General features: G+C 42.1%; 2 protein-coding genes across 47 annotated transcripts in view; both read right to left on the bottom strand.

Moving 5' to 3' along the window:
- The window catches only part of C4h2orf42 (similar to human chromosome 2 open reading frame 42), a 29,221-nt gene extending 27,411 nt beyond the window's left edge, over positions 1-1,810 (bottom strand). For 5 of the 21 annotated variants that reach the window (XM_087657533.1, XM_087657534.1, XM_087657529.1 and 2 more), the window contains exon 1: positions 613-1,013. The gene's annotated coding sequence lies outside the window, so the exon portion shown is untranslated. Of the gene's footprint in view, positions 1-612; positions 1,336-1,710 lie in introns of those variants that run through there. The other 16 variants (XM_087657527.1, XM_087657540.1, XM_087657546.1 and 13 more) reach the window with 9 other exon arrangements.
- A 4,365-nt stretch (positions 1,811-6,175) lies between these two features.
- Positions 6,176-16,490, bottom strand: part of Tia1 (TIA1 cytotoxic granule-associated RNA binding protein) — a 30,411-nt gene continuing 20,096 nt past the window's right edge. For 6 of the 26 annotated variants that reach the window (XM_087657516.1, NM_001443679.1, XM_087657519.1 and 3 more), the window contains 7 exons: positions 15,310-15,385; positions 14,683-14,791; positions 14,213-14,308; positions 14,014-14,098; positions 13,144-13,267; positions 12,207-12,352; positions 10,077-10,456 (listed from right to left, as the gene is read on the bottom strand). In XM_087657516.1, the coding sequence (XP_087513642.1) occupies positions 10,297-10,456; positions 12,207-12,352; positions 13,144-13,267; positions 14,014-14,098; positions 14,213-14,308; positions 14,683-14,791; positions 15,310-15,385 (796 nt within the window). In that variant the 3' untranslated portion in view covers positions 10,077-10,296. 26 annotated transcript variants of the gene reach the window in all.

Raw genomic sequence — 16,490 nt, 5'->3', positions numbered from 1 at the left:
GGGCTGGAGAGATGGTTCAGTGGCTAAGACTGTGTATTGCTCTTCTAGAGGACACAAGTTTGGTTCCAAGAATCAACATCAGGGCTCATCTGCCTATAACTCTTAGTTCTGGGAAATCCAACTTCTTTGACACACTGGGAACACACAACACACTTACACACAAATCTTTAAAAAAAAAAAACTTTAAGGACTAAGTATAGATGTCTATTCCCTCAGCAGTGATTTGAGACCTGAAATTTCATTTCATTTTTTTACTATCTGAATTTGAAAACATGTACTACTACAAATTATTAGAGTTTTCTTCTTATTTTCCTTTTTTTTTGGGGGGGGGTGCAGCAGGAGGTGGAGAGCAGGATTTCTTTGTATAGACCTGGCTGTCCTGGGATGGAGCTGCTAACCTCGAACTAAGAGACTCGCCAGTCTCTGTCCCCAGAGTTCTGAAATTAAAGGAGCTCCCCATCATTCCCGGTTTGTTCTTTTCTTTTTGATAGAGGGTCTGTTATATAACCTAGCTGTCCTGGAATTTGAAATCTTGCCTTCGCCTCCCAAGTGCTGGGATGACAGGCTGCGCCACCACGCCCGGCTTGCAGACTCTGTCTTAAAAAAGGATACACAAGGTACAGGACTTGTGAAGGAGCTCTGTTGGAAACCTGAAGGGTCTCCCGATGGTAGTCTCTTCTCAGCAAGAGAATGACCAGCGCCTGGAGCTGGCAGAGGGACCCCGGGACGCGATGGGTTGCCCCCTGGTTCCATCCGGCTGAGCTGGTCGGTGTGGGGATGCTGCCTTAGGCATGTGAACATCGCCCCAAGTGAGAAAGAACCACTCGAGTACACACATTCACTCAAGGGATCCTGTGGAGGCGCCATTTACCCATTTTAGGAATAAAACTGTCGGGTTGGATCGAAACGTCACAGCCCGCAGACCTTTATTGATTGCAGAATCAGCCAGGTTGCTGTCAAATAACAGAGTCCGGGCCACAACCCCTGTGTTGTTTAGGGTAACGCGCCTAAGCGCAGCTTCCGGGAACGGCCGGTTGCTAAACGCACTTCCCATGCGACCTGCTTCCCGGCATCCTTCGCTAGACGCTCACTTCCGGTGCCAAGTGAGGGCCCAGCAGAAATGTCATCAATCCGACACACAGTTCCCCGAACGTTTTCCGCCTCTATTTTTCGCCCTAAGCCGTGCCCGGCTTGTGCTTGGCCTCTCACACCTAGCCCCCTTACCTGCCTCGCAACTCTAGGGACCTCTGGTTGGTGACCACCCTCGCCGCGTCTCTCTTTGCTTGCCGCGGCCTTTTACAAACACGTCCAAACTGTCCGCTGTAACGACAGTCGTTATTGGTCAGATACGCCCACGTGGCCAAGGGCCCGCCTACCTCCGCTGAAGTGGCATGATGGGATTTGTAGTATTTTTTTAGGGTGCTCTCTTTTTGGCCCATATAACGGTGAAAACTAAGGAGAAGGCTCGGGGCGCTGTCTCTTCGTAGCTTTAGCTAAAGGTACAGAAAACACCTGTAGGGCTTCCCGGTGGTCCCGAGTACTTCGAGACGGAACAACTTTGTGCTGAAAACAGTTCTACTGGGAAACGGAAGCAAAGCTCTCCTGAAGCTTGTATGGTTATTTTTCTCCCTTGGCACTTGCACATTATTTAAATGCCCCCCCCTTGGAAAAAGCCGAAATAGACTTTATATTTGTTCTTTAGAATCATACCTCCCATCACCCCACTCTGGGTTTCTTGGAACTCTTTCTCTAGACCAGGCTGGTCTCAAACACAGATCTGCCGGCCTCTTCCCTCCCACGTGCTGGGACTAAAATCATGTGACACCTACGCCCTGCGGATTTTCAGAATTACTCAGTTATCTCCAGAAAGCAATGGTGCTTTAGGTGAGGCCTGCGTGTTGGAAACTTCTCTAGCTCGGACACCTACTGGTGGTGGTGCTGTACGCACAATTGCTTTACTGTGGCCAAATTTTACTTTTCTCAGTTGAAGTGGCCTTTTTCTGGGGTCAGATTTTCTAATATTGTTTTAGAAACTGAAGGAATTAAAGAAGAGCTGTTCCCCCTCTCCACAATTCTCATTTGCTGTTAAGTTAAAAAACATTTATATTTATACTTGAATCATCTGGATGATCACCTTCCAACAAAAACATGGCTTTTCCATGGCTAGTTCCTAGCAATTGGCTCAAGCGGTGACCAGAGAGCCCCACCCTCATTTGGGAAGTGTTTCTCCTTTGTTCTATAGTCCATTGTCAGGTCTCCAATAGAGAGACATGGAGATGACTTCTTTCAGGGTGCTGTTTCTTTCGAATTCAGTGCACAGTGGTTCATGAAAGACCTTGTGATGCTCACCTCCCTGTCCTCAGAACCAGCCAGCTGCATCCTCACACCAAGCTTTCCTGTGTGATTATTACTTAGAATCACTGGCTCTGCCAGTCTGCAACTTTCAACTGACATAAAATACAGGACATTGAGTTAAGTCATTCATTGCATTGTCTGCCCCAGTGGTATCAGGCAATGCCTGCTGCCTCCTTACTTCGTGGACTGCTTCTCCCCCTCAGGTGTTTCCTCACAGGCCTGCATACTCCTGTTCTTCCAGGACCTGGTCTCCTAAGTATCAGGCGTTCAGCTGTGATTGCAAGTTTGTTTTCTTTCCCCTTTTTCCTTTTCTCCCTGCTCTGTCTACACATAAGTAGTTGCTTTCTGTGCACTGGATTTCTTTTACTGACGACCTACTAGTCATTGGCCAATGTTTACTTTGTTCTAACTCTTATTAGTTAACACATCTTTTGTCATTTCCCTTAAAATTAAACAATTTTCCAAAATGTTTATAGGTATTATGCCTGCATGTGCATACCTGGTGCTCGTGGAGGGCAGAGTGCATCAGATCCTCTGGAACTGGAATTACAGATGGAGTGAGCTACTACTTGGGTGCTTGGAAGCAAGTTCTTTAACAGCTGAGCTATCTCTCCAGCCCCAGTATTTCCCTTTGATCTCTGTCTCCACCCTGATAATAAACTGTTCATTCAGAAGCAAGTCAGTGAGGCATGGAAGGGTTTGCAGAAGACTGGAGATGGGATTCTAAGATACTGGATAGAACCTGCACTGTGACAGACACTGTTTGGCTTGTTGTCGTTTCAGTTATCTCCTATGTGCCATTGGAAAAAGTGAAATGTAGCCCAAACCTATACGTGAGGGCCAGAAGAGCAGAGGAGGTGGTGTGATGTCAGTCCCAGGGGTCCAGACACACATTTTGAGGAAGCAAATTGGAAGGCAGGAGTTGGATCCCTTTGTGAGGCAGATGTGGGAACAAAGGGAGCGCAGGACTAGAACAGAACTTTCCAAGCAGGTGTAGTCCTGTGAGGACCCAGGGTTAATCCCCTACACTATACTGCTAGGGAGTCAACTCAGTCCCTTTTGTTTCATATGAGTGTTGGTCTGCATGTACTAGTACACGTGCTTGCAGGGCCTGTATAGGCCACCAGAGCCCCTAGAACAGGAGAGAACAGGTTTGCTGTATACTGCTATGTGGGTGTTGGGAACCAAATTCAAGTCCTCTCCAAAACTAGCCAATGCTCTTAATTGCTGAGCCACCTCTCCATCTCTCTCATCCTCACCCAGCTTCTTTAAGACTTCATTCATGAAAGCCTGGGGTGGTGGTACACTCCTTTAATTCTAACACTTGGCAAAGTAGAGACTGATCCTTGAGTTTGAGGCCAGCCTGCAGAGTAAGTCTACAGAGTAAGTTCCAGGATAGCTAGGACCACAGAGAGACCCTGCCTCAAAAACTCAAAACAGAAGAAAGCAAGAATTCATTATTATACCCTAAAAGAAAGGAACCATGAAATCTAGAGAAGGCCCCTTCTTTGAAGGGAGTGGAGGAAGCCCTGAATGGGTGAGCTGCTGACATGATAAAGTCAAGGGCCCCAGGCAGAGACCCATGGAAAAATGACAAAGCTGTCTTCCTAATCCAGGTGAGGCTCAAGGATGGCGAAGCTTTCTTCAGGGATTCGAGTGCAAATGGTGCATAGAAAATCTACCCCACAGCTATTCCCCCTGACATTGAACTGTTCCCCTATAGAAATTACTCCTACTAATCTGAGCTAAACCTGTCTCCTTGACACCCTGTAGCCCATAAACCATGCCTTTCTGGTCACCTGCATATTACAAACACCCTGAGCTTCTGGAGAGCTGAGGTTAATTCATAAGTCTGGTCCATGGGACAACCAGCATTTCTGTGCACGTGTGTTTATCTTTTCTTCATTCCCTTGCAACCCCAGTAAGCTTTAATCCCCAGAGCTATGGCAGCACCTCCCCTTCGTACTCCTGTTAGTACTTGGTCAAGTGAAGTCAGATTCCAAGAGGAGTAACAGATGGCAATGAAGGGCACTTGTACAGTTCCACTAGTAGCTGTGGCATCACAGCGAACCCGCCTTAGAGGGTCCCTGGAGAAAAGGCCAACGAATGTATCCATCAGGGCTGGGATGCAGCTCAGTTAGTGCAGTTCTTGTTTAGCATGCACAGGGTGCTTTTGCTCCTCAGGACTCCATAGGTCAGGACATGGAGATTTATGTGAGGGCTGAAGGACACTTCCCTGCCTTTTGAGAAGCCTGCGGAAAGATGCTTTTCTACTAACAGTATAGCGGGAAGGAAGTATACTGCAAATATAACAACGTTGTTATACCTTCTGAGACACAATCATTTTTAAAAAAATCTGCAGAGACTCAATCAAATGTTCTGATTGTCCTGCCTCAGCTTCTTCAGTGCTGGCATTACAAGTGAATACCACCTTGCCTAGCTTCGAATACCCATTTCTTCTTCCCTCACCCACAAATTTTAGGTGTATGGGTTTTTTCCCCCTGCATGTATGTCTACATACCACATGCATGCTCTGCAGAGTTCAAAAAGGTGTTGATTCCCTGAAACAGGAGTTATAAATGGTAGTGAGTTACCATATGGATGCTAGGAATTGAACCAAGGTCCCTTGGAAGAACAGCCAGTACTCTTGACCACCGAGCCATCTCTTCAGCCCCTAAATGAAATTTATCAACCCCACAAGCACATAATGAAAACCTAACAACAAAGAAAGAAACAAAAGTCTAATTATGTATATGTCTATGAGGTTATGTATAAGTATGCAAAGGTGCCCATGGAGGCCAGAACTAGAGCTCATGGCCATCCTCCTGCCTCAAGTTCCTGACTACTATGATTACATGAAGTTACTATTATGCCTGGCTAAAAAGCAGACATCCTTTACCATAGTGAATAAGGGCCTAAGTAAGAGGAAAAAACCCTACTCAGCTGCAACACCTACATTTAATTAAGAGTGAATACTCAGGGTTTTGGAAAATGCTTATGAAACCTTAAAAATTCTAGTCAGACTACAGTGAACGGCTCTTTGCACCAGTCTGAAGGAGACTGGCCCCCACAGGTGCACACCCAACAGGTGCACACCCCACAGGTGCACACGTCTGGCTGTTTGGTTTTGTTGTTGGACTGTTTAAGAAGATATAGGTGGGGGTTGGGGATTTGACTCAGTGGTAGAGCGCTTGCCTAGCAAGCGCAAGGCCCTGGGTTCAGTCCCCAGCTCCGGGGGGGGGGGGGGGAAGAAAAGGAAAAAAAAAGAAGATACAGGTGTGACTCTGGGGGGTGGGCTTTGATGTTCAAAAGCCCACGCTAGGCCCTCTCCCTCTCTGGTACTGCTCCAGCAACACGTCCAATTGCCACCACACTGTTTGCCATGATAATGAACTTAATTAACCCTCTGTAAGCAAGCTCCAATAAAATGTTTTCTGTGGTAAGTTGCCTTGGCCATGGTGTCTCCTCACAGCGGTAGAACAGTGACTAAGACAAGCCTTTGATCCCAGCACTCAGAAGCCGAGGCAGGGAGCCCTCTGAGTTCCAAGCAAGCCAGAACTATATAGTGAGACCCTGTCTCAAAACAAAAGAAACGAAAAACAAAAGGGAAGTCAGAAAGAAGGCTCAGTGGTTAAGAGCATATACTGATTTTGGATAGCTCAGTTCTTATCCCCAGTATCAAGTAGCTTCCAACCACCTGTAGCCCCAGCTCCAGGAATCCACCGCCCTCTCCTCTCTCTGGCATCCACAGGAACCTGCACCCACAAGCACACACACATATATAATGCATATCTTTAAAAAAAAAAGAACTTTAAGAAACAACAGTTTTAAAGATTTATTTATATATGTGGCCGTGGTAGGGTGCACACATGTGGAGGGAAGAGGATAGTTTGTTGAGAGAGTTAATTCTCTACTTCCACCGAGTGTGTTCAACTCAGGTCATCAGGCTTGGTTGATGGCAGTCACCTTTACCTGATAAACCAGGTCACTACACCAATAAAAAATAATTTTTAGAAATCACCGCTCATTTAAAAGTCTTGCTTTTTCAATTTTCCTATGAATATATTTTGTTGATCTAAGTAGACTATAATCTCAGTAGCATGGATAGCCCTTAGGAGTCTGTCTACTCCTTCTGTGGAGTATTCGAGTCCTCTGAAAATGAAATGGAACTCTAGCACGAATCTAAAAGGAAGATGAGCGGGTAAAACAAGAGAAGGATAAGCTAGACAGTGAGTCTCGTTTTCACCAGGAAGACCAAACTCTGGCTTCACAGTTAGCTAAGGCTGCAGAGTGCAGAGCCTCTGGAACCTATGCAGACCATGGCTTCTGGGATAAGGTGAACCTGAGAGTTAGTAATATGAACACTTGGGTGGGGGATCTCACACACAATAATCACTGCAAGAAGACCCCACTGGTCATATAAAACATAGAGGAATTTTAACATCCAAACAGTCAGGATAAAGAATACTGGCTCCATGACCCACCAAGAGCCACTCAGGTTCTTCACAGTACCAGAGAGTAAAACCTGAATGCATATTGCAGGGAAGTTGACTTTAAAAACCTTCATTTCCTTGCCTGATTCTTATACCAGGATGAAGTTTTTCAGGTTGAGAAATGATTTAAATGATTCATTTAAACTAACAACAGCCATGTTCCTGAAATGTCAGTCCTTCATCAGGAACACAGCACCACTACCCTCCCAACAGCAAATCAACGTGACTGTAGGATATGCAATAAGAATATGCTACTAAGGGGCTGGGGATTTAGCTCAGTGGTAGAGTGCTTACCTAGGAAGCGCAAGGCCCTGGGTTCAGTCCCCAGCTCCGAAAAAAAAGAACCAAAAAAAAAAAAAAAAAAAAGAATATGCTACTAATAAACGTCCTTAGTCCTCGACAGAGTCAAAAGAAGAAACTACACTTTTGCACAAAATAAACTACTTATGCCCAAAAGATCCTGCAGCCTAAACTTACAAAAGAAGAAAAAGTCTTAAACAGAGATACTGAGGATGCTAAAATAAGAGACAAATCCAGAAAAAACTAAAAATAGCTTCCTCATGCGTGAGTTTTTAATCTTTTTGCTTTTAGTATTTTATTTAAGCTGCTTTTATTGCCTGTCCTAATCTGAAGAAGTTTACAAAGAAATAAAATTTCCAAGTATTTAAAAAATTTATTCATCTTCCATAAAGCAAATTTCAATGTTTTAGTACTTAAAAATACACAGTGACTTAATGAAACATTAGCACAACTGCATAGAACTGAGCTCCAGAGAAGCACACATTGGGACTGTCTTCCTGGGCTGTTGGACAAGGGGACTGGCTTAGACACAGGTTAGAGTTGTGTGCTCCTACCTGAAAGATACAGGCCAGGAAATGCTTCCAGTTCCACAGGCCTGAGTAAAATGCTGGGAGCTCTCCGCAGGTCTCAAAACCCACAATGCACAGGGGCTCCTTCCTCTCTCCTGTCAAGGAGAAGGTTGTGGTCATCACTGAAACCACACCAAACCAAGAGACTCTGAAATATATTAGAAACCCTAAGGCTAGATCAATGCCAACAGAGAGCAAACCTCAAAAATAGTAATGTGAGAGCTCCAGGGGACCTGGTACTGAAGGACCAAAGCCACACAGTGCTCAGGAGCATTTCCTTGAAGGCTGTTTAAGGAGGTAGGACTTAAGGGTTTATTTGTTTGTTCTATTTTGGCCTGTGAATATTTAAAACTGTCTTGCCTGGCTGGCCCTTCAGGCTAGTTTAGAGGTCTTAATGAACCCCAAGCCTGATAGAGGGACAGCCACAGTTTCACAGCTACCATCTGTACATATCAAAGTGGATTCACTTCTTAAGTAAATCTAACTAAAATATCTAATTAATATATTCTGATACATACAACTTTGTGTCTCAAAATTCTTGAAAAACAAGAGCAGATGAGTTTGTATCAAAGACTATCAAAGTATGTATGTGATATTCACATGCAAGTGTAAAATCTGTCGTACATCACCGCTTCATGACACCTGTAGGAAGGAAATGACAGACAAAGTCTGCTAACTGCAAACTGTGGCTTGCTGAAGTATCTTAGAAACATACATGTAAACACAGACGTTGACACACGAAGCTCATGTGGGTGAGGACTTATCACTGCAGATTCTCTTTAGTAACAAGTTCCTTGTTTTCCTAGTTCCTGGTATATGGCAAAGGTTATCACAGAAGATAAAAAGTCCTTTTAAACAAGTCCAACAGGGAATCCTTGAGGCACCTTCTCATATAAAAACAAGATGAATGTAATTATCAGTCCATCTGAGAAAAGTTTTCAATCTAAGTGAACATCATTTTTTTCATTTAAGAGTATTTTACAGATTTTTTCATAAGGCCGGACAATTTGTGAAAAAACTGTGGATACAAAATGATATAAACTAATAATTTACATTTAAAAATTCCAAAGGGATAATAGTGGAGATGGTATAGCTCACATAATGCCTACCCTTTAACCTAAGACAACTGTGCACGCGCTGAAAGTCACAAAGAACTTCTAGACCTTGCACAAGTTTGACTTTTTTTTTACATCTATATTACATGTTTTATATCATATCAGGAATGCAAACTTAAACTGCACACTATTTCAGTGGAAAAAATTCACCATTGTGCAATTCTCTGCCTCTTATTTTAACAAAGTGGCAGCAAGCCCTGCATTTGTCTGAGAAACAAGGATCTGAGAGACTTTATCAAAAAGATAATGAAGCAAAAATTGGCAGACATCCACCATCTTGTTCCTTTTTAAAACAATGTGGATGAAAAGTAATGTCATGATTTTAAAAATGAATCTTTTAAATAAATACATTGTATCTGGCATTTGTACTGACTGATTTGATAAATCTTGAAGTAAACATCGGCTTTCCTACCCTCCCTGTGGCTTCAAGCCACTGGCTTCCATTCTGTCGTCTGTTTTTACTGGGTTTCATACCCTGCCACTCGATACCCAGCAGGCTGATTAGGCAGCATGCCGCCGTTCTGCCCTTGAGGTGGCGGCACACTGTAATTGGGTCCCATCCATGGTGCAGAAGACTGGGTCTGACTGTTAGAGAAAGTAAGAGAAGCAGGGGGGAGGAGAATCCATTGTTAAGATAATGCAAGGCCAGGAGTGGGCAACACATACATAAGGACATACCTTACTTAACCCAAATATGAGGAAAACTGTTAGGCTAGAGAAAACAAACACAAAAGTATTTTCCCTTAAAAATAAGGATCCTCAGTCAGGAGTGTTGGCATATGTCTTTAACAACAGCACTTGGGAGGCACAGGTAGGCAGGTTTCTGAGTTCAGGCTGGGAGGCCAGCCTGGTATACAGAGCTGGAGTCAGGAATACATGAGTGTGAAAAAAAATCACTATACATTGTTGGGTAGTTCTTCTAGAATTTTTTTTCTATAAATTACAGCTAAGAAAATACTTTTAATCTATAAACATTCATCCCTTTGAACTCAGAAAAACCATTCCTCTACTGAGACTGGATGCACACTGAACAAGCCACTCCCCTTGTTTGTAGCACTGGGAAAGCAGAGGCAAGCTGATCTCTGTGAATTTGAGGGCAATGAATTCCAGGCACTCAGAGCTATTTCATTGAGACGCTGTCTCAAAACAAAAGACATACACACAAAAACTTAGATCATCAGGTATACTGAGAGCTAACATCTCTAATACCCAAGGAAAATTAGAAAGTAGTTTAAAAAAGAGTATTTCTTTCTTTTGTTTAGGTTTCTTTATTTTATGTATGTGAGTACACTGTAGCTGTCTTCAGACTCACCAGAAGAGGGCATCGGATCCCATTACAGAAGGTGGTGGGCCACCATGTGGTTGCTGGGAATTGAACTCAGGACCTCTGGAAGAGCAGTCAGTGCTCTTAATCACTCCAGCCCAAAAGAATATTTCTTAAGGGTTTATTTTTACTGTTTTTATTTATGATTTATTTTTATGTGTTTTGAGTTTGCCTGCATGTATGTAAGTATGTGCACTGCATGCCTGGTGCCTGGTGAGGGCAGAAAAGGTTGTTGGATCTCCTGGAGTTTCAGATGGCTGTGAGACATCATGTGGGTGCTGAGAACCAAAGCCTGGTGCCCTGCAGAAACAGCAAGGGATTTTAACTACTTAGCCATCCTCTCAGCTCCTTTACAAAATACCTTTAATCCAACACGTACACAATGTTTTTCTTTCTTTTCTACTCATCTTTTTTTTTTTTTAAAGAAAAGGTCTATGGGGGGCTGGGGATTTAGCTCAGTGGTAGAGCGCTTACCTAGGAAGCACAAGGCCCTGGGTTCGGTCCCCAGCTCCGAAAAAAAGAACCAAAAAAAAAAAAAAAAAAAAAGAACCAAAAAAAAAAAAAGAAAAGGTCTATGTACTCTGAGCTAGCTTGAAATGTAGATCAGGTTGGTCTCCAAATTATAGAGATGCACTGGTCTCTGCCTTCCAAGTACTGGATTAGAGGTATGTGGCACCTTGATTGTCCTACAGAGTGTGTGTGTGTGTGTGTGTGTATGACACAATGAATGCATCCAAATACTTGTACTGCTCCTTCATTTCATCTGCTCACAAGGAAGACCAGGGCAAGAAGAATGGGCGGGGCTGCACTGGCAAACCCCAGAAACACAGGAGGGAGAAGCTGGAGTTCTACATTATCACACGATCAATTTTGACAAATGTCACTGGTGATCTTGGGAATGAGGACCCAAACTTGCTGCCCAAATGCCCTTCATAAACTGGAACCTGGTCAGTGGGCACACAAGTAACACTGCACATAGATGAAGGCTATGCAACAATGACATGGCACAAGTGAGGGACCACAGGTTTGGAGGAGGAAAGCTCCTTGGGCAGCCTTCATCTCAGAGGTCAAATTCTTCGGCAGAGGAGGACACAGAGAGAAAGGGGCATCTTTAGACAGCTACAACCCACATGGAGGGAGAGTCTTTCTCCATGGGTGAACAATGTATATTCAGGGGCTACAAGAACTGGTTCAGGGGTTAAGGGTACTTGTTGCTCTAGAAGACCACATTCAATTCTCAGTAACCACATGGTGGCTCACAACCATCTCTAACTCCAGATCCAAGGGATTTGATGTCCCCTCCTGACCACTGCAAGGCACCAGGGTGATAAACATATATGTAGGCAAGAAACTCACAGACAAAAAAACACATCTTTTAAACACTTGTGTATTCAAGATAAGCAGCTGTGGTCATGTGAAAAGAAACTATAAGTACCCTTCACTAGAAAGTTGATTTAAGTTTGATGTGGTATTGAATCCCTATAATTGGGACGTAGAAACAGGAGGATTAAGGGTTCAAGGTAAAAAAAAAAAAAGAGTTCGAGGTCATCTTCAGTTTTATATCAAGTTCAAGGCCAGCATGGGCTTCATCTGGCTCAGAAAACAAAAATAGGGACTGGGTAAGAAGGTTCACTGGGTCAAGGTTGCCACTAAGCCCAACAACCTAAGCTTGATCCTCAGAACTCACAAGACGAAGGAAAGAACCCCCATAAGTTTTTCCCTTGCCATTATGAATATGCAATGGTGTGCATGTGCCACACAGAAAATTAAATGTAATTTTAAAAAATTTAATTTATTATTAAACACTTACCAAAATCTGTACTGTTGTGGTTACATTTCAAGGCAAAATACCTTATTTTGTTTGCATGTGTGTGTGTCAGGGGAGATGTACAAGCACAGCAGAAGATGTGGAGGCCAGAGGTAAACCTTAGGGAAAGTTCTTCATGGCTATCATTATGCTTAACGCTGGGCTACGTGATTCATTCAATACTCACAAGTTTCTTTCTAATGTTTTCCAAGGTTAAGAAAGGCAAAGAGCAAATGTGCTTACTTGAATCCCTGCTGGCTCCATGGCTGGCCATACATTCCATAGGCAGGTACTTGCCAACCATTAGGTACATACTGGCCAATCTGTTGTGCATTTCCATACCACTGGCCCCACTGGCCATATGCTGGTGGATATCCAATTTGATTTTGCTATCAATTAAAATTACAACAGATAATTTAGTATTATTTGAAGTTCTTTGTATATACAGTCTTAATATACCACACAGCCAAAGCACAGGGCCATTACCACAACTGAAATAGTAGGCTGGTCTGGGAAACATAGCTCAATGGTAGAAAGAGTGCCCAGCATCACACAGAGAAGGACCACTGAGAAAAGTGCCATCATGCTACTGTAACTATGTGGTGCAGTCTGAAAGGCTCAGGCAAAACTCATGATAAAGACTGGACTTGCTGCTCATAACTGTTTATGATTGTTTCCTTTACACTAGAAATATGAGAACTCTACATGTGTGGTGGGTTTCTTACTGGCACCTCTCTGCTCCATTTACAACACCCTCATAGAAGTCTCTGTGGGGTTGAGTTTGGACCATTAAAGTTGCCTAGAGAAAAGAAGCAACAATACTAAAGCCTACAAATATTTATAGCTATTTTTTGTTCAGCTGGGTCAAGCATGCTTGTGAGTTTTCCAATCAATGTGAAGATATCTATGAAGTATTAAGAAAAGACTTAATACCCTGTTAGGTTTGGTGGAGCATTTTAAATCCACTATGTGAGCATGGGTCAACTGAGGCGGTTACCTCATCATGTCACCTCTGCAAGCCATGACACAGCACTCCTGAACTATAACACATGCAGGAAGAGCCCTTACAGACTAGGGAGTGAGCTAGAAACTTGTTAACAAGGATTAGCAATAAGCTTCATTTCGAAGCGACCTCATTACTGGCCCAGTAATTCCGTCCCACGGTCACGGAGCCTCTCACCTGCTGCACGGGGTTTATCATGTCAAGAGTCTCTTTGCCCCAGTAACATTTCACCACATGCCCTTCAATGGTAGTACCGTTAACAGAAACAATTGCATGTGCCGCACTTTCATGGGAACTGAACCTATTAGAGACAATATTAAGAGTTATCAATATAAATTCTCTTTTAAGTATTTGTGAACACAATTTTTAGAATCAAGAAAAATGAAGTGGACCATTTTGGGAGAAAAAAAGCAAAGCAAACATGGAAGAAATGAGGATTCTAAAACAATTCCAGTCTACCTACCAAAAAAGTGGCATATTTCCCTTGCTAAATTTTTTTAAAGACCTTACAGCTGTGGAGATTGGAGATTTTTCTTTCTTCCTTTTTTATAAAAAGACAGGGTTTCCTGTAGTCCAAGCTAACCTTGAACTCTCGAATGAAGCCAAGGATGATCACGAACTTCTGATCATCAGTCTCTCAAGTACTGCGATTACAGATCTGTACCCCCAGGCCTGGCATAGGACATGTGTCTTAATGGTGGGTATGTTTTGTTGGTATTGTGCTGGAAAGAGGGAGTTATAAAAATGTACCAGTAAGTAGCTTTTAAACACAGCACTTGGAAGGCAGAGGCAGGTAGAGCTTTGTGAGTTCCAAGGCCAGCCTGGGTAGCATAAGGTCCTGTCAATAAAACGTGAATAGTAAGGATGAGTACACGGCTGTCTGCTAAAGACATTTCTCTCTCTCAGGTTTTAGTATTTTCCAGGTGTATACTCCTAAGCTAGTTCTCAAGCTGGTGATCAAGACAAATCCTTTAAAACACCCCACTATATTAAATGTTCAAAATTATTTCAGAAGAAATAAAAAAGCTTTGAAAGAGACTACCTTACCGAATGAATGAGTACCCTTTATCTGGAAAGACTCGGATTTCCATTATTTGTCCAAATGGAGAAAAAGTCTGACGCATTAGTTGTTCTGTTAGAAAACAAAGAGCATAAAAAAGACTTCACACTATTAAAACCTACAAACATGAAGCTTTTCAGTTTAAGCGAGTTCTAAGGTGCCACACTGACTGGCAAACTGGCGTACCTGTCAGTCCTGACGTCACTCCTCCACAGTACACGGTACAGTTGCCGGGACTAGACTGACTCACAACCTCATCGTATGACAGCTGTTTGGTGTTTGCTGGGGAAAGAGAACGTTTTCTTTCTTCAAATCATTACTCATATTTGGAAAGATTAGCTCATTAGCTACACTACTATAATGGCAGTTTTCCTCAGTCAAAATACCTATAAAGCACATTACAGTTTACTTTAGGATTAAGCCCCCACCCCCAAATGCATAAACATTACCCCAGATGCTCTATATAACAGGAGACTTGACATTAAAGATAATTATTTAAAATCACAAAAATGAAAACTAAGTACATTTTCAAGAGTGGTCTTGATCTGCTTCTCATCTATTTCTGCAATAAGTCTCCGGGAACAGCTCTAACATTTAAAATCTAGTGTATTTTCTCTCCACATTCCACATTTGCGTCTCGTCTCCAATGCACCTACACTCATATGTACTCTTTGGAGCTGGAGGCTTTCGGGTTGCCCAGTTAGTTCTGATTTGTCTTCCACCAAGCCACTGGCCACCCATCTGCTGAATGGCATTTTCTGCATCCTGTTCCACATATCAGAGACAACAGAGAAGCTCCAATTAGCTGATATTACAAACAACTTACATAAAGAAAACAAGATGCTTTTTGAGGATGTTAAAAACTGAAAAAGTCCTTACGAAACACAATATCTAATAGCTTTCCAAAGCTGCAACATTGCTTTTAAATCTCATTTCCTGGATACTAGGTTTGGGGAACGCTAAAAAGGGGTAAAGATACACAGGCGCTGCAGGAGACCTCTCTCACAGTTTGGGGCATAACTGAGCAATTACAAATTGTCAAGTATCTTGACAAAACAGCTTGGGCTTTTTTTTTTTTTTTTTTTGGTGATAAGCATTTTTACTTTGCCCAGTTTGAAACACAGTATCAATATTTTGCAAGTGTTGGTGCTAAATGACTAAAGAACCAGCCAGAATAAAAGAAACTGATTTCTCCTGATTAGTGAACTAAACACTAGTAATAACGACCTGAGGGCTTTCATCCTCCTCCAAGGCCCTGGACATGCACTTCTGATTGTGCTCACCCATTTGTTGAAAAAGGAGACAAAGCCATATCCCTTAGACTTCCCGGTAGCCATGTCTTTTACCACACGGGCATCTCTGAAATAGAAGCCACCAGAAACTGAGTTTTGTAAACTGTCCTCTGGGCATAAATACAATTCATTTTTATATTTCACCTTCACTAACAGTAAACCGTTAATAAAAATTCACCTTTTATTCTATTAAACGTATTTATTGGCTAATGAGGGTTAATTTTATAGACATGCAGATCAATGTCTTAAATATAAATCTATATTCTAACGAGTTTTCCATTTTAAACTGTCTTATGAACGTCTATAGATTAAGCATGGTGAAAGCAGATTTCCTATGAAGCACTTAGTAACTACAGAGGTCTTAGGTACTTTGGCTTTCTTTAACCATGCAGGTTATCATTTGCTATTTGGCACCATATGCTATATAATCATTCAAAAAATTAAAATATAAAACTGAAAACTAAAGCATTAAAAAGCTGTATATTCCCTAAGCTAATTACTTCATTTTCTCAGATGAATATATACCCCCATTCTGGGCTAGGGTAAGTTTTGAGAATTTGACATTTTTAGAAATGCTAAATCATTGAAGGATACACAAACACATTTTACTTTTAAACTATGTAAGAAAAATTTTATACTGAATTTCATAATAGCATTCATATTAAGATTGATTGGAAACTATAAGATATGAAACAAAGTTTTAAAAAGTCAGAAAGTAAAAAAGCACGCCAACATTTATCCACTGTGAACCGTAGCTTGGAGTTAGCCAGGGCAATTCTGTCCATTCTTCAGAGACACTCTGCAAAATAACCAGAGCCCTATTATTTGAGATTGAGTAAAAACCCAGCCACGATAGCTCAAACTCCATACGTCAAAAAAACTGGACTCAAATTGTGTTTCACAGGCAATCTACTTTAAATTAGCCTAGTATATGTCACAATGCTTGTTTTCCCAAGACACATGAACAAAACAGGCATGTTTACAACAAGAACCCAAGTCAGAGAGCCATGCAATGTAATTGTAAGTATACACAAGCACATTTTAGATCAGTTTAGAAGTGATTTATTAAGTGTAATAAAAGATTCTGATGATTAGGTAAAGCTATAAGTCACTTCTCAGTAACTTTTACATACATGGCACACATGCATTTAATTTGGTAGTTGATTTATTTC

Source organism: Rattus norvegicus, chromosome 4 (genome assembly GCF_021556685.1).
Source record: "Rattus norvegicus strain SHRSP/BbbUtx chromosome 4, alternate assembly SHRSP_T2T, whole genome shotgun sequence".
NCBI classification, from domain to species: Eukaryota; Metazoa; Chordata; class Mammalia; order Rodentia; family Muridae; genus Rattus; species Rattus norvegicus.
This window is presented reverse-complemented; position numbering and strand designations above follow the sequence as displayed.